The following is a 21,901-nucleotide window of genomic DNA, read 5'->3' on the forward strand; positions in this document are numbered from 1 at the left end:
TCAGTCCTTTACAGACAATCTGTCCAATCCGAAGTCTTGAACTGTCCTCAGTTCTGGAAACCCCCTTCTAAACTCCATATAAAAAGCTCTTTCCTTTGTTCTCCTTTGGTTGCTGCTCTGGACCCTCTGCTTTTCTCCTGCGCCTCATGCTCCTCATCAAACGGGTATTGCTTGCCATTTCTACTTTGCTAAGATACATGCTTTCTACTACTTAGTGTTATTACTACCTACTGTAGTTTATTCTTTCATTTGATTAAATGCTTAAACATCGAATATAGTATAGTCATTTCTTTCATGCATTATCATAATAAAAAACTTTTACAATACAAGTTGCAGTGTTTTTCTCAATAAACCAGATTCATAATAAAAACTTTTACAATACAAGTTGCAGTGTTTTTCTCAATAAACCAGATTCATAACAAAAACTTTTACAATACAAGTTGCAGTGTTTTTCTTAATAAACCAGATTCATAATAAAAACTTTTACAATACAAGTTGCAGTGTTTTTCTTAATAAACCAGATTCATAATAAAAACTTTTACAATACAAGTTGCAGTGTTTCTCTTATACAACACTCTCCCTTACAAGGTTACAATTGTGGTTAATATCATATTAGCTTATATATATTAGGCATTATAAGAGAATAAATTGCATGTTTACTTAACAAAAAACAACAAAAAAAACAACAACAACAACAACAAAAAAAAAAAAAAAAATATATATATATTTATATATAGCCTATATATATATTCTACCAAATTGGTTCACAGTTGGAAGCATCTCAATTTTTTTTATTTTTCCACAAATTGTGCTTGCAAATTGTATAATATCCAAGGAAAACATGTCTAGTAATTGTGCAGTTAATTCTCATACTGTATTTTCAGTTTTGGAATATGTATCCTCTCCCCAAATTTGTAAATATATTTTTTTATTAAAAAGGTTACAATTACAACAACAATTCAAGTGTAATCTTTCTTTGTAAAAACTAAAGTATACATTTTATCATACATATTTCAAAGTTAAGGATTCATATTGAGGATTGAATATAGCCTAGGCTACATTGGAACAAACACTATAACATATTATTTGATGACTTTATTTTTGACAAAACATACCATATTTAACATATGAGCAAAAATTGGCAAACAAAATCTTATTGAGGTGGCAGATATTTAACAGTAAAAATGTATAATCTATCCAAAACTAGTCAACGAAATGTTGTCTTTCATATGTCTGTAACATAGGTCTTTCGTTTTTATTCTAAGAAATATAAATGTTAATTTGCAGTTTAATACGTTGCTTATACAAATACATTTTATTTCAACATATTTCAGTCGATTTTTACGCATCTCAGTATAGCAATACAGTTTGCTAAAAGCGGATCATTCATTCACACACAGAAACGCGATTCAAATTTAAACTGTCTTTTTGCGAGTTGTGGTAAACAGCGCGCATCTCTGCCGTTCATTCATTCACACACAGAAACGCGATTCACTTGAGAATGAAAAAAACTTACTACAGTATTCCATAGCTCAGGATCCATTGCTCCTTGAAATACCCACACTTCTGAGGTACATTTTCCATTATTATTATTACGATAGTATTAGTCCTCACAGCGCTGCGAGACTGTGTAAACAAGTACAATGATCTGAATAAACTTGATGTGTTTTCTCGAGCTGATATGGGGGTGTTCACAGTTTGCATGGATTGCCTCAGATCATTTGCTTTGAATAGTGCGCGCTCTCCGTGGGCGGGATCACATTAAAAATAATGAGCTGAGATGAGAACGACTGACATCTTTCTCTTTTCATACATATTACATAAACTAAGAATATTTGTTTTTATATAAATTACTTCATTTAAAAGAAGAGAATTCAAGCTTCATGCCTGTGTGTCTGTATGCCTGTTTGACTGAGTATTCACTGAGTTATGGTTCATTTTTGGACGCGTTTCAGAATGGACTTCACTGACAGAGAGAAAGCAGAACTCACATCATGTTTATTTTTCTTTATTTGGCAAAAAGCACAACACTTTGTTTTTATTGTGAGTATACACAAAAATAATACACACTTAACAGGATCGATTGATGTATGAAACTTGTTTGTAATATCAAAGTCAACAGAGTATTTTGAGTCTCGTTTGAACTGATAAGAAAAAAAGCGAGCAAATCACGCCGGCGCGATTGTCGACCCCAGGGGGTTAAAGGACATGTTCCGCCATGGACTTGTTGAGCCTCTTTACCACCTCATGCCTGGCAATACCCCTCACAACACTCTGGTGCAATATATTGACTTTGCTCTGTTGTTCTGCTCTTTGCCCACGTCATGCCCACTCTAATGTTGGCAACTCCAGTGCTCACACCTCTCGCTAGCCCAGTCACGCCAGGGCCTCATCCCGTCGTGGCCGTTCACGTCATGTCTGCCGAGCCAGAGACTGTTCACGTCATGTCTGCCGAGCCAGAGACTGTTCATGTCATGTCTGCCGTGCCTGTGTTTTCAGACAAGATGGCCGCTGCACTTGAGACGGTTCCAGAGGATACAGAACTCATGATAGTACCACAGCTATTTTGTGTGTGTGGGTAGCACACACATCGGCTCCAGTCCGTGAGCTCTCGCCCAAGTTGGTCGCCACGCCTGAGAGTTCGTCTTCGGCCAAGATGGCCACCACCACGCCTAAGAGTTTGTTTCCGGCCAAGATGGCAGCCACCACGCCTGAGAGTTCGTCTCTGCCCGAGATGGTCACCCTTCCGGAGTCTCGTCCCACCGAGACCTCCGCCACGCCTGTGTCTTCGGACAAGATGGCCGCCTCTACGTCTGTGTCTTCGGACAAGATGGCCGACTCCACGCCTGAGTCTTCGGACAAGATGGCCGACTCTACGCCTGTGTCTTCAGACAAGATGGCTGCATCTACCCCTGAACTGTCAGGTCCGCCCTGGCCGCCTGCCCAGCCTGCTCCGCTCTGGCCGCCTGCCCAGCCTGCTCCGCCCTGGTCTCCTGCCCAGCCGGCGCCTCCCATGCTCCATGGTCCAGGTCCGTCTACGCTCCTCTGCCCAGGTCTGCCCATACTCCTCAGCCCGGGCCCACCATTGCCATTTCCTGGTCCCGTTCCCCTGCACGGACTTGTCCCTCCATCCCTTCCCCAAGACCGCCTCCACTCCACCACCCTCCTGAACTATTTTTTTTTTTTTTTGATGGCCGTCAGGAGCCGTCCTTGGGGGGGCTGCTATGTCACGTTTTGGGTTTTTTGTTTATTGTTCCTGGTTTCTGTCTGTCATGTGATCCTGTTTTAGTCATGTGATCCTGCCATGTGCTCCCTTGTCTGTTGTGTCATGCTGTAACTGGTTAATTGTTAATTGTTCACAGGTGTCCCTTTTCTTGTCATTAGTCTTGTGTGTATTTAAGCCCTCTTGTTTGCCCTGTGTCCTTGTTGAGTATTGAATGGTCCTGTTCTATGTCTATGTTCTTGTTTTGAGTTCACATGCCTTGTCATGCCTTTTTTTTTGTTTTATCACGTTTTTGTATTAAAGTTGCACTTGGGTTCTCTACATCTTGCCTCCAGAGGATTCCTTACGTTACAGTGTTCGGAAGAATTAAAGTGTAAGTTGCAGGTTAACCACCACAGCCAATTAATGTGTAAATTAAAGTGCTCTATATGTATACATTTAATTATTTCTGTCTTAAAATGCGTTAAAATAACATTTATTGGGGTTTCTTCAAAGGTAGCGTTTTTTTTCAGTTACTGGGTGATGACGTCACAAGAAGAACTCGCAACCCATACTCTGCTAGATTCTTACTGTATTTGGAGAACGACTGAGGATGTGGGAAACCATCAAATTCTTTATGGACCACAGCCCTACAATTTTTAAACGGTCAGGCGTGAGAGAGGGGACCCATGGCACTCAAAGAGTTATTAATGCTTGGTGTGAGAAGAATGAGTGGAGGGTTGGCCAGGTGTCCTGGTGAGTAACGTTAGCTACGTTAGAGCTAGTCTAGCCTGGTGCAAACTTAACCCGGATAATATAACGGAACAAGCAAGTCTTTTCAAAATATTGCCGTCATGTAGAATAGCAAGGAGGGACAACGACTGAAGACATTATTTACTTACAGTAAGTCAGTCCAAATCAGAGCTGTAACGTTAGAGATGCACACACTGCACAGGCACCAATCGCTAGTCTCATCGACGCCTCAAACGTCATGTAATACCCTTCCTCAATCCACGCGTTATCAATTTCTCACGATTTAATTAGCGATGTTTATTGTCAGAAAAGAAAAAGATCGATGTCCCCATCACTGTGTTTGTGTGGGCTATGCCACCCAATTGAATCAGCAGTGGAGAGTGTGTGCTGCCGTGAGGTGAATGCGTTTTGGTGTTTAGTGGAACAGCTCGACCTGCGACCGGCTGATCTGACGTGCCTGAACCCGGTGCCTGAACCCGTTTGTTTTGCGAATAGCTTATTCTCATTTCAGGCAGGATCACGGCCCCCTTGAAGTCAGCACACATGAGTATGTTTACAATTGAGTTATTTTATCCATAATTTTTTTTATCAAATAAAACATACAACCAACTTTTCTGAAGTTATGTAAGGCATCTATAGCTGCTAGCGTACGGTAACTCTACTAGTGAGTTCCTCTTATGACGTCACGCCCCATCTAGTGGAAGCGGTTAAAACCACTGTTAAAAGTGCCAACTTTTCATATTATACCAGCATTTTGGTATAAAAAACAATGGTGGGCGGTTCTTATCTTTATGTTTAATAAACACATTGCATTATCTTTGTGAAAAATTTAACCTGCAATTTACACTTTAACACAAATGATCCCACTGTTATTTCTACAAGAGCCAAAAAATGTATTCTTTATCTGAGAGCCTCAAAATTAAGAGAACCAGTACAAGAAAACTAAATGGTTCTAAACGAAAAGCTTTGCTACATTATTATTTTTTTAAATCTTGGATGTCAGAGCTGTTACAATTGTAGGTGCATAAATCACAAATCTGATGCTGCTGAGAAATATGGTAAAGCTACGAACAAGATCTGAGGTTTAAAACAGAATGAATCATGTACATATTAACATTCCTAAGCCTCAAGGGATACTTCACCCAAAAATCAGTCATTTTTTACTGACCCTTAGTAGTAGTAGTTGTAGCCTTTATTGTCACTTAGTCACAAGTACCAGCGAAATTAGCCATCAACCTGTCCATACAAACATACATACAATATGACAAGGGGGTAGACAGGACAGGAAGACAGGGGATTGAGGAAAAAAAATTGCATATTGATTGCATATCTGTATATATATGTAAGAGTTTGTGTATGTGTAGGCCTGGAGAGTCGCTACGCCTGGCACCATAATCTAGGTGCCTCAGTCCGCAGGATTGTCATAGCTATACACAGCAAGTTGCCATGGAGACAACCTTGATCAGATCCCAGACAGAGTCAACAATCAGCAGGTGTCTGTGGGGAGTGGGGGATGGAACGCAAGAGCATCTCACTGCAGTGCTCTTCCGGGGGAGTTGTTGTTCCAACAGCGGCCTTGGCCAAGGCCAGTGCTGGTTGAGGGGGGCCGAAAGCAGATAAGATTGGGACTGTTTAGTCTTGGGGCGAGTAGCCGCATTCCAATTTACACGGCTATTCTCCTAGTCCATTTTGGTCTCCGAAACAATCCATTTGCCTTTGCAAAGCTGTGAGCTTCTCCATGATGTTATCCATATTGTGGTTCATAGACCCAGTCTGAGTGCTGACAGCTCTGCCCACTGCTTCAATCATGACGGGCAGCCTTGTGGGGCTTTGGACAGCTGTCACCGTCTTCTTAATTCCTCGATAAACCAGGGCAATGCCTAATCCAATCAGCAGAAGACCTGTTATCATGGTTCCGAATAGGTAGATATCTTCAATTTCCTCCACGGAAAGAGCCGCCAGACACACAACCTGCCACCTCTCCCACGCGTCCATCGTAGCCAGCTGCGAACGTTCCGGCAGGGCAGTCAGGTTCCCCCGAACCCAAGCTTCTTGCCGAGAAGATGGTGTCAATTGCGTTGAGAGACCAGTTGATCAAATCCATAATTTCTTCGTTCGGAGAGAGTCTCTCAAAGTACAAGACAGTAGACTAGACGAGACGAGAGGAGCAAAGCAGAGGAGGTAAGGGAGAGGAGGGGAAGAAAATGCGACCGCCTTCGTTGAGAGCCAAAGAGAAGAGTGTCATTCAAACTCCCAAAGTCTTTTTTTTTTTCTTCCTAGGAAATAGAATTTTGACCTGTTTGTGCTGCTCATTTCTGTCATTACACTGACAGTCAATGGTGTGTTCTTCTTCTGCAGGTTCAATAGCATCAAACAATTCCATGTGACTTTTGAAGCTTCAGAACAGGAACTGACCATTGACTTTTAGGACAAACTGGCCATAATTCACCTTTTTCGTTCAGAAAAGCGTATCACAAAATAGATTCAGTGACATGACGCTTAGTAAATAATGACTGAACTTTCATCTTTGGGTGAACTATTCTTTGCAACTATAGTGAATTATTGTCAGATTTAAAATGATGAATTTAGCAGATCATACCAGATCCATAACTGATAGGATGCTTATGATCTTCTGTGCCGTTGTTCCTCCTGTATTTTTGAAAATTTTGAGGAGCTGGGTTCAGAAATGATCAAAAAGGACAAATCAGGTTGGTTGCTGATACATTTGTGACCGTCTTTACAATATTATCATGCACCAACACTAACAGTATTTCTTTAACAGCACTTACAGATGTACACAATTATTACAAATGAACATGAACCTGAATTACATCTAAAGGACTTCAATTTATAATTTATAATTGCATTCAATAACCATCCAAGTAATTAATCACAGCTGACATTACATTATAAAGACTTACCTCTAAAGAATGCTGGCTATCTGTTCTTAAATTCAGCGATGAAATGCAAATCTTCGATCATCTCATGCCTCCTGTGCGTAAATGTTCTGTCCATCAGCACCTTGATAATCTGCGTAAGTTTCGAGCATAAGTGGGACGCATTCCCACTTATGCATTCCGTTTTAAAAGTGCATGGGCAGTAAGGAAATGCATATGGATGTGAGTGTCTGTGTCCATGTACCAACCTGAAGTGTTTTAAAGGTCCCATTGCATGGATAATTTTATTATTTTAGAATGTTTCCTGGGGTGCCCTTATAATGTTAGTATGTTTTTTAGATCTAAACTTGTTATAATTTAGAAATAAAAGGCATATTTCCTAGCATGATTTTAGCCACTCTGTTTGAAGGGGCGTGTCTGCTGTGAGACTTCAGTGTAAACGCCCACTGCTGTGATTGGCTGACATGCTTGCATATGAAATATCTAGCATATTGTGGAACTCTCTCGAAAACTTTTACTTTTACAGCTATTATACGTTTTTACTATTACAGCTATCGGGATTAACGAATCGTGAGAAGTTTAAGTATTTAGATCTATTCCCTTCACATAAAAGGTCGCAGTGATGAGCATTGAGCAGATAACAGCCTGTTGATCGCGTGAATGAAGATCTTATCATTGCAATGCAGTTTCTGCACTCTCACTAATGCTTTCACCAATGCAAACATGAGGTAAGTACAGTAAGAGCTTCGTTGTGCAGTGTAACAGCGTCATTGATTTCATAACGAGTTTTGGCAAGTGTCTAGATAAACTCGTGCTGTGTGATTGACAGCTTGGGCGATTGGGAAGGGATTGTTCTTTGATTGCTTTCTGTATATATATTAATCACAGTTTAAGTAAGATTATTTTCATCCTAAGAGAAACGACGTGAAGTTGATCGTTTAGTCACTGGCTTGATTTACTGATGCATAAACAGTATTGAACAACTTTGAGAGAAAGATTATCTGTCTGAACTTGAACAATTACACATCAGAAATTCACATAACCCACTGGTTCTTCAGAGGCTCGGATGAAGGAACTAAAAAAATACCTTTGTGGTCATTTGTACATCCAAACACTGAGCAACTGCCGTGCTTCGCTCGTTTGCAAGTGTAGGATTACAAATTTAAGAATATGTTTTAGATCTGCTGATCCTATTTCCTTACATAACATCACATAAAAAACTAAGGTGAACTATACTGTATTGGGAATTCAAGGTGAACATGAGGGCATCTATTTACTGATTAGATTGAACAGTTTCCTTTGAAGGGGTTTTGTTAGTCTTTAATCTTCCTACTAAGAGATGAACTATGTGTGAATGTTACAAAGTCTTAGTTCTCGTGACCATGTGTTGTTTATACAATTTGGGGGGTACCATTATCTCAGTTGGGGGTAATTGCCTCTATTGTCTTTAGATGATTAGATTGAGTAGTCATCTTTAAGGCTGTGTGTAAGGTCAGCCCCTTTAAGGACAGCCTACTGAAATGCCTATAAAAAAAAAACATGTAAAGTTACGTTAGTCAGAGATTATGTTGGACAAATTGCAGCCGTGCTCAATAAAGAATAACTTCTGTTTGAGCGTGATCCCAACGTCTCCTGGTCTTTGCTTTGAAGAAGAAAAAGTTTCCTACACAAGCCATGATGTCTCTCGAGGAAAAAACAATATCGAGCTCGCGCAGCTCATTTTCTCATGGGCGGGCAAAATTCTCTTTGCAGGCAAAGAAGAGAAAGGGGAGGTAACCTTTCCCCTTATGACGACATAAGGGGAAGATTTCTAGATTCGCCCGTCTGAGCTTTCATTTTCTCAAAAATACCCAGGGCTTGGTTTACACCCATTAAAATGTCTAGCCACTGGGGGACCACAGGCAGGCAAGGGAAGCTCATATTAAGGTTAAAAAAACTCATATATCCCGACAGATAATCTTTCTCTCAAAGTCGTTCAATACTGTTTATGCATCAGTAAATCAAGCCAGTGACTAAACGATCAACTTCACGTCGTTTCTCTTAGGATGAAAATAATCTCACTTAAACTGTGATTAATAAATATACAGAAAGCGATCAAAGAACAATCCCTTTCCAATCGCCCAAGCTGTCAATCACACAGTGCGAGTTTATCTGGAAACTTGCCAAAACTCGTTATGAAATCAATGACGCTGTTACAACGAAGCTCTTACTGTATTTACCTCATGTTTGCATTGGTGAAATCATTAGTGAGAGTGCAGAAACTGCGTAGCAATGATAAGATCTTCATTCACGCGATCAACAGGCTGTTATCTGCTCAATGCTCATCACTGTGACCTTTTATGTGATGGGAATAGATCTAAATACTTAAACTTCTCACGATTCATTAATCCCGATAGCTGTAATAGTAAAAACGTATAATGGCTGTAATAGTAAAAGTTTTCGAGAGAGTTCCACATCATGTAATGCTAAATATTTCATATGCAAGCATGTCACCCAATCACAACAGTGGGTTTTACACTGAAGTCTCACAGCAGACACGCCCCTTCAAACAGAGCGTTCAAATCAGAGGCTAAAATCAGGCTAGGAAAAATGCCTTTTATTTCTAAATTATAACAAGTTTTGATCTAAAAAACATACTAACATTATAAGGGCACACCAGGAAACATTCTAAAATATTAAAATAATCCATGCAATGGGACCTTTAAATCTAAAAGATTAATGGTCTGGCGTCGACTAATGAAAATCAGCCAGCTCGAGGGGCGGCACCAAGCATGCATTTGAAAATCTCACTGCACGCAATTGGATAACACTACGACCAATCACAACAAGTTATCACATAGCTACCAGCGGAGCTAACTGGTAGATTAGACTCTTACCGTATCCGGTTGGCAAAACAGCAAAAACGCCCTTCTTGCAAAGGAAAGATTTGAGCGTCGTCTTCTGTTCCTCTTTTAGAGAAAAAGTCTAAATCTTTCATTGTAGCGACCAAAGCTGTTTCAAACAAATGGTGTTCATCCATAGCCATCTTGCAATGTTTACTAATTACTTCGACGTCACAGGGCTGTCGTCATCTCGCCTCTGGCCCGCCTATATCAGATAACCCGATGTGATTGGTGCAGCTCAGATAGAGGGGCATATTTAATGAGCATCATTACTTGACACCAGAGTAACTCGCTGAGCAAATTCAACTTGTGCTCTCACGAGAACTCTGGATTACCAGGGTATTTGATTCCCAGGGAAAGCAAGAACTGATAAGAATGTAAAATGTGTACCTTGAAATGTAATGTAAGTCGCTTTGGATTAAAGCGTCTGCCAAATATGTAAATGTAAATATTTCATTTTTGTGTGTGTGTGTGTGTGTGTGTGTGGTTTTTCTTTATTCGGCAGTACATCCTCTCGTTTTGTTATCCAAAGAGGCATTAGACAGGGGTGCCCTATTTCCCCGTTTTTATTTTTATTAGTAGCTGAAACTTTAAATATTTACACTCAAATTAAAAGGTATTGAGATATTAGTCAACTCGCTGATGACACTTGTTTATTTCTGAATAACAAAGATCAGGTCCCTGTTATTCTAGAGGCACTAGAACTGTTCTCTGATGCCTCAGGTCTGTCAGTGAACCAGTCTAAGAGTGAGATTATGGCTGTTCACCATCTGGATGATTCAAGTATATCTGGAATACAGGTTAACCCTCAAGCCGCCTCCACATAGCAGCCCTTAATTCCACATTCGTGGACAAATTTGGGCACAAAGGTCCCAGGTGTGATCCAACATTTTTTTTTTATTTATAAATAAATGTTATATCACTATCTTCGATAAAATAAAAACTATCAATTTATGCCGTTTTTATAATTATATTTTTTAATTTATTTACCTCTAAAAGTACCATATTTTCTATGTAAATTATGCCTATTTTTATGTTATATTTAATATTTCTTTAACTTCAGTAAAAAAATAAATAAAAAAAATCATTCCAGTAAGTTCAGACAGCCAAAACCTAAAAATGTGGTGACTTTGGTGTCATCTGGTGTCATATGTTGGTAAAAAAAAATAATAACAATAATAATATCCATAACCACTAGATGGCTGTAGTACTCAATGGCTGCATATAGGCTGAAATATATAAACCTTAAGTTTTTGATTTTATCTCAAGTTAAAATTGTATTTAAAAAAAAGTAAAAAAAAGAAAAAAAAGAAAAGAAAAACGTCTGTGTTATGAGACTAAACAAAGATGCCAAAATACGCTTAGACACATCTGACCATGCTATAAGGAAAAGACAAAGTAGTAGATCAAAATAGTAGTAGTTCAAAAAGAAAAAAAAACATCAAAATAAGTCCAAAAAGTAAACGGTACCAAACGGTTTTGTATGTGTGAGTGACTGTTTTTATTTGACAAAAACCCCCCCAGCTCTGTTATAGGCACATTGAATGATTTTTTTGTGGTTGGATGTGTTTGTGTGTGTGAGTGTTTGCCACATTGAAAATTTTGTACAGATGTATGATCTGCATTGTGTTGGATCTATTGATTTTTATTCGACAAATAAAAAACAATGCTCTGAATTATAGTTTTTCCCATTCATTCCTATGGGTGCCCATTTTTGTCCACGAAGACGAATTTAACAAGTTTTTTTTTTTTTTTTTTACCACTTAACATTGTAGAATCCATCAAGTTTTTTGTGTGTTCAGGTGGCAAACTTATGAAAAGTAGCCAAGTATTGTACCACTCAGATTAAGGAAGGTTTTTAAAATAAATAAATTAAAATAATAATTATTTTGCCCACATTTGTCCCGAATACGGCTTGAGGAACAGTTAGATACTTGGGTATTGTAATTAGCAAATCAGCCTCAGAGAGAATTACAGATTTTTTTTTCACAAAGATTTCAAGAAATATTTTTAACTGTTGGCTCCAAATAAATTTATCTATTCAAGGTCGTGTATTGATTTCCAAGGCTGATGGGATCTCCAGACTTGTATATCCTGCATTAGCTCTACAGCAACAAAATTGTATTTAAATCTATCTAGAGAGGCAAGACAGAGTATGTTAAAAAGGAAAACCATAATTAGAAGTGTACTACTTCACCTTTTAAAAATGTAAAAGATGTATAATCCTGTAATTGGTTCTCTTCTGGCTCTCACTGTTGGGGGCCTTTCTATTAGTGATAAAAAAATAATAATAAAAAATCTTAACTAAAGAAAAAAGTATTCCACCTAAGGCATAAGGCACCAAACAGGATTTTCATTCCTTTTTTTTTTTTTTTTTTTTTTTTTTCAGAATCTGTGCTCAGATATTAAATGTAATTCCTAATAAAGACACTCACTTTAAAATAATAAACAGATATTATCCATGTAATTATTTTATCAGTAAGTTTAAAGAAGAGGTTTCTCCATTATGTTGTTTTTGTAAAGAGGAAACAGAAAAAAAAATACATTTATTTTTTAGTTAGTTGTAATTATACCAAATTATTTTGGTCCAAAGTTTCTTTGTTTAGTTTTTAGGTGTTTTACAAATTTGTCACAGTAACTGATATAATGGTCTTGTTTATGGATTGTGATACCGGTTTATTGGAAATGGATAATATAACTAAAATTGTATTTTATAGTTAAGACTATAAGAACTCTTCCATTTCCATATATGGTTTGAGTGAGCACTATGCAACAAAGTATCGCGAGAGCGACAGTAAACCTTCGCCATAGTAGGATTCGTATTTCGCTTTAAACTCAACATTCGCAATGCAATATGGGAATGAAAATGGAAGGTGGGAGACAAGATAACACAAACTCTCGGTCTGTGGAGCTTTCATAGTTGCGCTCAAGAAAACTACACAATGCAAAGGGTGATTTTGTTTGGCAGTGCTTTCAGAGCGATCGTGGCAGGATCAGCCGGACTTCATGCGCACTATTTTCTCTGTACGAGACATGAGAGTGTGAGCAGGACTCAGATTAGAAAACATTCTCAAGATCAACCCACCAACTATACAGGACACTTTAGCTTTTACAGCTTACCACACCGGACTCTCATCAATGTGTCTGGAGAAGACATGAATTCATTTCTTCAAGGGATAATAACCAATGACACCGCTCTTCTGGCAGAGGATGCACTGCGTGCGATGTACGCACACATGCTCAATGTTCAAGGCAGGACACTGTATGACATCATCATTTACAGGTAATATGCTACATTGTTTTATCATATGTTTGAATTGTAAACTAGACACCGAATGTAATATTAATATTTTTTTAGAGGTGCTGGAGTTTTGTAAATAAGACAAGTAAAATGTGGGCGTGACCTCAGCATTATCTCACTGTCCCACCCTGGACTTTTTGTTACTGATAGCTGCTCTTCTACAGTGCTATTCTATATGTCAGTAAAGTCAATGTGGTTTTAGCAGTTCACAAACATCAAATGATATTGATATGTCCAAAATGGCATACAGATGAGTGGTACAAACAGATGTGATTAATCCACATGAAGAAAACAGGTAGAAGTAAATGGCTCTATACCACATTTCAGTTGAATATATTATACAACCCTATTGGGTCTTTCCGTGTCAGCTCAACCAGAGGACTGTCATGTCAAATTTGTTTTTTGCCTCAAGTTTGTATGCCTGTAACTCAATAAGTATTAAAGATATCTTGATATCCTTTTAGATTCTGGTTCTTATCACACCTTTCTTTTGGTATACTATCTTCATTTTAAAGGCCACAAATGGTTAAATCCCAGCCATATGGAGATCTTAATGTATGGGATGAACTGAGTCTCAAAATGATTAACACATGCTTGAACAATTATCCATGAACTTGATAAATGTTGCAGATATGTTTTACTATCCACAACCAAATTCCTCCCTGTGTAAAATTCAGAATTAAATGAATGTTGCAATTTGTTCAAATAGAGACATTTTTGTGAATACAAATGTTTTATTTGGTATTAGTATATCATAATTTGCGCATGCAACAAAGATGTGCATTTGTGGATCAGCTGACTCGTCCATTCATTGACTTCTTTTCTGAGTCAATCTTATTTGATTCATTTGGATTTTGAGACTTTCTTTTTCAAGCATTTCACAACCCACACTCAAACAACTACCAGTGAATACGCCGGTGCTGATTATTAATGTGTGCACACAACTACCCATCTATTTGACAAATTCCCAAATGCACATTAGCCTACTACATTTAAACTAATACTTTACAACTTGTGTGTTCAAAATCCAGAATTACACAAATATGCAGCATTTTGTACAAATAGAGACATAGTTGTAAATACAAAACCTTGATTTTGCATTAATGTAGGTCAGAATTTGTGCATGCAGCAAGTAAGATGTGCATTTGTGAATCAGGTGACACCGGTACATTAATGGGTCCCTTTTAATGACTAACTCAAAGACAGGTCCTTGCCGCCACCTAGTGGCGTAACAATGTAAATGCAGAGACTGACAGCCTGTCTATGTACAGAGATGATGATACTGGTGAAATATCAGCAGAAAGCCTCTCGTCCAGGCAGATTCGAGGATCAGAATGAACTGTTATACGTATAACAATAGCCTAACAATCTTATTGTAAGATTTATGTTCTGTTATGTGGACCCTTATTTTGTCATTCTCTTCAGTTAACATCACTTCCTGTTTCAACGCGGTTTAGTTTTGGTTACATTGGTTACTGAATGTGTCCTTGTTTTTGTGCCTGCTGACTACATCGTAATACTTATTTAGATAGCAATAAGTAAATAAATAAATGGTGATAATACTGCATATTGCACTGTTGAGCCACTCAAAATTACCGCAAGGGAAATTCCTTCACCACAACAACCATAGACAGTATATAAACTGGACACAGCGACCCCATAGGTTTCAACGGAGAGAAGTTGAAGCACATTAGAAGCAGTCACTTCCTGATTGCCGAGCGTACTGCGCAGACTCAAACTGAGCTTGACGACGTGGATGTGACGTGAGCAGCCTGCCTGACAGTTGTAAGTTTTCTAGTAGCCGTGCCAAGCGAAATCGGAACCATTAATATTATATTTTATTCACAGCCATCATTTGTAGTAACCTATTCACAAACTGTTTGCTCAAGCGTAGCATTTTTTCGGAGTTCACTGTGTAGCCTGCTCCCTGAATCGTCGAGTTCACTGTGTAGCCTGCTCCCTGAATCGTCGAGTTCACTGTGTAGCCTGCTCCCTGAATCGTCGAGTTCACTGTGTAGCCTGCTCCCTGAATCGTCGAGTTCACTGTGTAGCCTGCTCCCTGAATCGTCGAGTTCACGGTGTAGCCTGCTCCCTGAATCGTCGAGTTCACGGTGTAGCGGTTCACGGATTATATTAAACAATGTTTAATATTGGTAACATATGATAAGCCTCATTGGTGATATATTTGACGTGGGAGAGAGAGTTGTGGAAGGCCTATACTTCATGTTAAACATAAATAGCAGCAAAGACAACGTCGGCAGTGTTGACGGCAAAATAGGCTACAGAATAATTCGTTCTGTATTGAGAGGTGCAATATTTGAAAATCGATCATATTTTTTTAAATTACATTTATATTTATGTCAAAACTTTCAAACATCAAAATGTCATTTATTAATATGTATTCGTGTCAAAATGACATGACATGACAAATGACATATTTTGCCTGGAAAGGCTTCCAACACGCTTGCGTGTCGCGTGAAAAATAGGCGTCGGTTCTATTTCTAGCATGCACACGTTTTCCGCGCGTCTCTCGAGCTGCGCCCAGACGCGTGTGTCACGCAGGCAGTTAACATGGGAGCCGAAATAAAAACGGACACGACACGCAGCGTGTGTGTCACCGGCCTTACAAATCTTGAACGCGGTCATTCTTAGAAGTATCGATACTAATAAATTAAGGAATCGTGACGTTTTTAATTTCCGGTTTACTTTTGAAGTATCAGTGCACCGTGCAACAGAGCAAGGTAGGCAACGTACTTCCATATGTCACTCCTCGCGTCATCTTTTTCTACGAGTCGTGGGCCACTTGTGCTCGCACATGCAGCCATCTCGCTGTAGTGTTTTGTCACATGACACTGACAGCGGCAGGTTCTTTGCTGCGTGCGTCAGGAAAAAAACACAGACGTCCATAGGGAGGCGTTTTTTTGATTTTTGTTTTTAAGTATCGATACTGATAAATTTAGGTATCGTGACGTTTTTCATTTCCGAGTATCGCGATACTTTTGAAGTATCGATACGCCGTGCAACACTAGTTCACGGTGTAGCCTGCTCCCTGAATCGTCGAGTTCTGTGTAGCCTGCTCCCTGAATCGTCGAGTTCACTGTGTAGCCTGCTCCCTGAATCGTCGAGTTCACGGTGTAGCCTGCTCCCTGAATCGTCGAGTTCACTGTGTAGCCTGCTCCCTGAATCGTCGAGTTCACTGTGTAGCCTGCTCCCTGAATCGTCGAGTTCACGGTGTAGCCTGCTCCCTGAATCGTCGAGTTCACTGTGTAGCCTGCTCCCTGAATCGTCGAGTTCACTGTGTAGCCTGCTCCCTGAATCGTCGAGTTCACGGTGTAGCCTGCTCCATGAATCGTCGAGTTCACTGTGTAGCCTGCTCCCTGAATCGTCAAGGTCTGTGTAGCCTGCTCCCTGAATCGTCGAGTTCACTGTGTAGCCTGCTCCCTGAATCGTCGAGTTCACTATGTAGCCTGCTCCCTGAATCGTCGAGTTCACTGTGTAACCTGCTCCCTGAATCGTCGAGTTCACTATGTAGCCTGCTCCCTGAATCGTCGAGTTCACTGTGTAACCTGCTCCCTGAATCGTCGAGTTCACTGTGTAGCCTGCTCCCTGAATTGTCGAGTTCACGGTGTAGCCTGCTCCCTGAATCGTCGAGTTCACGGTGTAGCCTGCTCCCTGAATCGCCGCGCTTATTCATTTGTGGATGTTAACTGAATCTGTAAGTCACCTACGCTGTTTACTTCTGTATATTATATCTATCTATAAATTATGGGAACGTCTTTCTGTCTGTCTGTCTGTGTGTGTGTGTGTGTGTGTGTGTTATTCACATATCTCTCGAACCGTTAGTCCGATGGATTTCAAACTTGACAGGTGTCTTGCATGACTAAGTGCAGTGCCAAGTTTGACGTTGTTTGGATTAGAAATGCAAAAGATGTTGTTAAATATATATCGGTAAAAGAAGCACACACTGGCTTTTGCCGCTCTAGCCGCTGGCCACTCCCCCTCTCGCACTGCACACTGAGTGAGCACAGCCCAGGACCAGAGACAGAGAGGGTCGAAGAAAGCAGCGGAGCTTAAGTAGCGTTTTTTTCGGGAGTTCACTGTGTAGCCAGCTCCCTGAATCGTGTAGTTCAATTTTCCACATTTATTGTATGTCATTATGTCAGTATCAGTATTTGCTTTATACCATGCACAAATAAAAATCTCACTGAACTTTTGTTGTGTAATTGTAACAATGAGCACTCAAATACACCAAACCAACAATTACTAAAAACACACACAAAAACTGATTTTGCATGGGCATTTTGCACTATTTCTTAATAAACTTTATAAAACTTAATAAACAGAGATATTGGGATGTCAATGCGGTAACATGTAGTTACAAAAAGTATCAGCCATATGCAAAGTGACCCACATTTGGTTTTAGTCTTCCAGAATCTGGCAGTAAGTTTTGGGAGTTCATTTTTAGTTCATCTCTCCAAACGGACTTCGGGTAGGAGATGGAATAAAAATGAACTAACAAAACTTACTGCCAGATTCTGGAAGACAAATTCTTCAGAACAGTGGTACAGTTCTGGAATATGGTGGCGCTGGATACTAAAGGATTCCTGATGGTTTCATACTTAATTCTTCACCTAAATTCTGACCCTGCTGACCCAATGAGCATTTCAATTTCAATGGTAATGCCTTCACTGCAATTTCTAGTATTGCATTAGTATTGCATCCTTCTCATGGGCATTTAATAATTTAGTTAAATCTCTTTTTTGGCTTATTTTATCTGTAAAAGAAAACGTGCCTGATAATTATGCACACCTGAATATAAGGCATTTTTAAGATTAAGTTATTAAGCTTTTTAAACAGCATTTTAAAAAATGTAGTTTTGTAAAGAAATTCATATGCAAGTACAGTTCATAATTATCTACACAATTAATTTCAAGCCTTTAAGCAGAAGCTTAGTTCAAAAGGTTTTTAAGATAAGTAGAAGCATACATTTCAGTCTGCGTGTTCAAACTTTTGACTGGTACTAGTGTAGATATTATGCATTTTAGATATTGAACCACTTTTAGAGTCATCTCAATGTGGAAAAAGGGGTTTGGATTAATGTGTTTTGGAATTGGTAAAATGTGCCTGAAAAAAAAAAAAGATCAGAAACTTAACGTGCCTAATAATTCTGCACGCACTGTACACACAGAAACACATTTACTGAATAAAACTGAATTTGCTTCAACAGAGGAAATGATTGGATTACTAATCAGTGAACAAATTTCATTGCACTGCATCTCAAATGGTGATTTGACCATCCTGAAATGCCTGTCACACACGATTGCGTTTCCTAACACCAGATATCCACCTTCAAATACAAGATAACAATGTTTCGTCTGCATGCTTTGACGTGCAAGTAATTAATAGCCACAGAGCCCCGATTGCAGCAAGTTTCATTTTTATTACATATATATTTCATGCCAATTTCCCAGGAAGAGATGACATGGGATGGAAACAGTGCTTTATTTGCAAATTGTTTATGTAAAATTCCAATTTAGCATTAAATTCATGGATGAAAAGAGTGCAGATTTTTAGAGAATAGCATGTGCTAAACATAAAACGGTTCTGAATGTACATTCTGAATGTATGCATTAATATAACTCTTTTTTGTTGTTGTTCAGTTTAAAAGGAAACCCAAATGGACTTAATGGTGTACTTCTGGAGTGTGACAGCATTGTACAGGAATCCATTATGCGGCTTCTGAAAGTCTACAAGATACGTCGCAAAGTAAACATAAGCTTGTGTTCTAGTCTCTCGCTATGGGCTCTATTACCTCGGAATAAAGATGCAGTGCTGGGAAAGCCAAAGCCAGAAGTTACTGCAGCAGAGAAAGTGTTAGTATTGGAGAAAGACCCAAGAACTGAACTCATGGGCTGGAGAATGATCACCAGTTGTCAGGACAATCTACATGAGATTGTCTCTGCTTGTCAACAGGGCAACACTGAAGAATACCACAGACATCGCTATGAAATTGGTATTAAACGCTTTGAATTATTACTTACAATCTTAACTTGTTGCATTTGTTAGTTATTGATAGTCTACATTGTTTTGAAGTTAAACATGCAGTAATTCTCTGTCTTATGAATAAGAGCTTAATGACCTCAAATTAATTAGTTTTACATACATACACTACCAGTGAGAAGTTTGGACACAATGACTTATTCATTATTAGTATTAGTATTATTATCATTATCATTCTTTGTACTTTTTACATAGAATAATAAAGACCTAATCACATAATGAAATTACGTAGTGACAAAAATATTAAACAGATCTAATATTTCAGCTTCTTCAAATTCCTTTTGTCTAGATTACAGCTCTGCACATTGTGGGCTTTTTCTCAACCACCTTCATGAAGTGGGGCGATCTTGAATGCTTTTAACAGTTACAAAGTTTTGTAAACAAATTCATATGCAAGTACAGTTTATAATTATCTACTTACAATATACACTGGTCAAAAGTTTGGGATCAGTAATATTTTTTATGTTTTTAAAAGAAGTCTCTTCTGCTCTTAGCTTCAAGGCTGCATTTATTTGATAAAAAAAAAAAAAAGTATTATTGTTAAATATTATGACAATTTAAAATAACTGTTTTCTATTTTAATATATTTTAAAATGTGATTTATTCCTGTGATCAAAGCTGAATTTTCATCATCATTCCAGTCTTCAGTCACATGATCCTTCAGAAATCATTCTAATATGCTGATTTGATGTAAAAAAACAAACAAAAAAAAACATTACTTATTATTATCAGTTGAAAACAGTTGTGTAAATTTTTTTTTTCAGGATTCTTTGATGAATAGAAAGTTTAAAAGAACAGCATTTATTTGAAATAGAATCTTTTGTAACATTATAAATGTCTTTACTGTAACTTTTCATCAATTTAATTCATCCTTGATGAATAAAAGTATTGATTTCTTTTACCCCCCCCCCCCAAATAAAATAAAATAAATAAATATCTTACTGACCCCAAACATTTGAATGGTAGTGTTTAATAATAAATGCTGTTCTTTTGAATTTTCTATTCAACAAAGAATCCTGAAATAAAAATGTAAATAACTGTTTTCAACATTGATAACAATGAGGAATGTTTCTTGAGCATCAAAACATCATAATAGAATGATTTCTGAAGGATCATGTGACTGAAGACTGGAGTAATGATGCTGACAATTCAGTTTTGATCACAGGAATATATTACACTTTATTATATATTTTAATTGTTGTAAATTGTAATAATATTTCTTTTTTTTTTTTTTATATAAAATAAAATAAAATAAACGCAGCCTTGGTGAGCAGAGGAGACTTCTTTTAAAAACATTAAAAATCTTACCGATCAAAAACTTTTCACTGGTAGTGTACTTGCCTAAGAAAGTACTGGTTAATATAAGGTAACATTGGTTAAGGTTAGGTTTAGGGGGAGGGATTTTAACTATTGAAAAATGATATTCAAGAGTTTGCACACCCTTTGTAATTAATCCTGCAATTTATTTAATTTCTATAGGACTACCTGAGGGTGTCAGAGACTTTCCGCCAGGTGAGGCCCTTCCACTGGAGTCTAATCTTGTTTACATGCAGGGAATTAGCTTCAGCAAGGGATGCTACATCGGACAGGAACTAACAGCAAGAACTCACCACACTGGTGTAATAAGGAAGCGCCTAATGCCTGTTACCATGTCTGCTCCAGCTGAGAACCTGGACCATGGGGCTGCTCTTGAGACTGAGGGGGGAAAACCAGCAGGGAAATACAGGGCAGGAATCGACAGGCTGGGACTTGGCCTTATACGCTTGGCTCATGCCAAAGAGTCACTCAAACTTAAATCCTCTGATAATACGACGGTGACTTTACAGGCTACTGTGCCTGACTGGTGGCCAAAAAACACTGAAGATAAATGAATCGGAAACACTAGTAAGGTCTACCAGACAGCTTTAATTTTAATGCAGATAATATTTATTTAGAGGTGACTTAAAATGTTAAATATAATACATTTTACACAAAAATCTGTTGACAGTGTCTTGATTAACACCTTGTAATAAAATATATTTCAAAAATGTTTTATTGTTGTTAATTTTCTAAAGCAAATCACATCATGGATGTAAACCAACCTATTCTTACTTGAAAAGCTGGACTGTCAAATAGCCAGAACAGAGCAATTTTTTTTTCTTTTTTCTGTTGTTGCAGAGAATAAGCATATGTGAATACATCTTTATCACAACTCATTTATTTATAGGGGTGAGTGGGGTAAGATGTGTAGCCCCTTTAATCTAGTAAACTAAATCTGGCATGTCATCTTATTAGAAAGGACCGATCATATACAGTTGCCGATAGATACACATTGAAATGGTGTTTTGTACAAGCGAATTTATCTCGGTTTTTGCATATTAATTGCATATTACACGTTGATGAATTGCCCATGTATAAAGACCATGTAAATTAAATTATTGGACTGCAAATTATACTGTAGTCATGGATAAAGCATCCTTCCTGCAAGAGTTCAGTTCCAACCTCTAACACACCAGCCTGTAATTATCAAGCATTCCTGAAGATCTTAATGAGCTGCTCCAGGTATGTTTGATTAGGATTGAATTTGGATCTGAACTTTGCAGGGAGGCAGATCTCCAGCAACAGGATAAGACATTGTTGGCGTAAACAATGGGTACAGTACATCTGAAACCACATACTTTCTGAGTAGGTTATTTCTTTTAAATAATAATTTCATGACTTTTTTAAAAGTATGTTCTGTAGTATGAATGTGCATGGTATAAATGTAATCCAGATGTAGTACAATCATCATGTTGTCATTGTCATGTGACCTATCAGTGTCGGTTGC

At 38.2% G+C, this 21,901-nt stretch overlaps 1 protein-coding gene across 1 annotated transcript; it reads left to right on the forward strand.

Moving 5' to 3' along the window:
- Positions 1-12,127: 12,127 nt before the first annotated feature.
- On the forward strand, positions 12,128-21,124 carry iba57 (iron-sulfur cluster assembly factor IBA57). The gene is made up of 3 exons (XM_084119584.1): positions 12,128-13,017; positions 18,696-19,048; positions 20,575-21,124. The coding sequence occupies exons 1-3, from the start codon at positions 12,677-12,679 to the stop codon at positions 20,964-20,966; spliced, it is 1,086 nt and encodes a 361-aa protein (XP_083975710.1). The 5' UTR covers positions 12,128-12,676; the 3' UTR covers positions 20,967-21,124.
- Positions 21,125-21,901: the final 777 nt, after the last annotated feature.

This window comes from Abramis brama (assembly GCF_963993115.1).
Source record: "Abramis brama genome assembly, chromosome: 7".
NCBI lineage: Eukaryota > Metazoa > Chordata > Actinopteri > Cypriniformes > Leuciscidae > Abramis > Abramis brama.

Excerpts from the sequence above, each read along its gene's own strand:
- iba57 (XM_084119584.1), top strand. The coding sequence starts at position 12,677 with ATGCAAAGGGTGATTTTGTTTGGCAGTGCTTTCAGAGCGATCGTGGCA. Across the intron at positions 13,018-18,695 it reads TATGACATCATCATTTACAG|TTTAAAAGGAAACCCAAATG; the intron begins GTAATATGCTAC and ends GTTGTTGTTCAG. Across the intron at positions 19,049-20,574 it reads CAGACATCGCTATGAAATTG|GACTACCTGAGGGTGTCAGA; the intron begins GTATTAAACGCT and ends TAATTTCTATAG.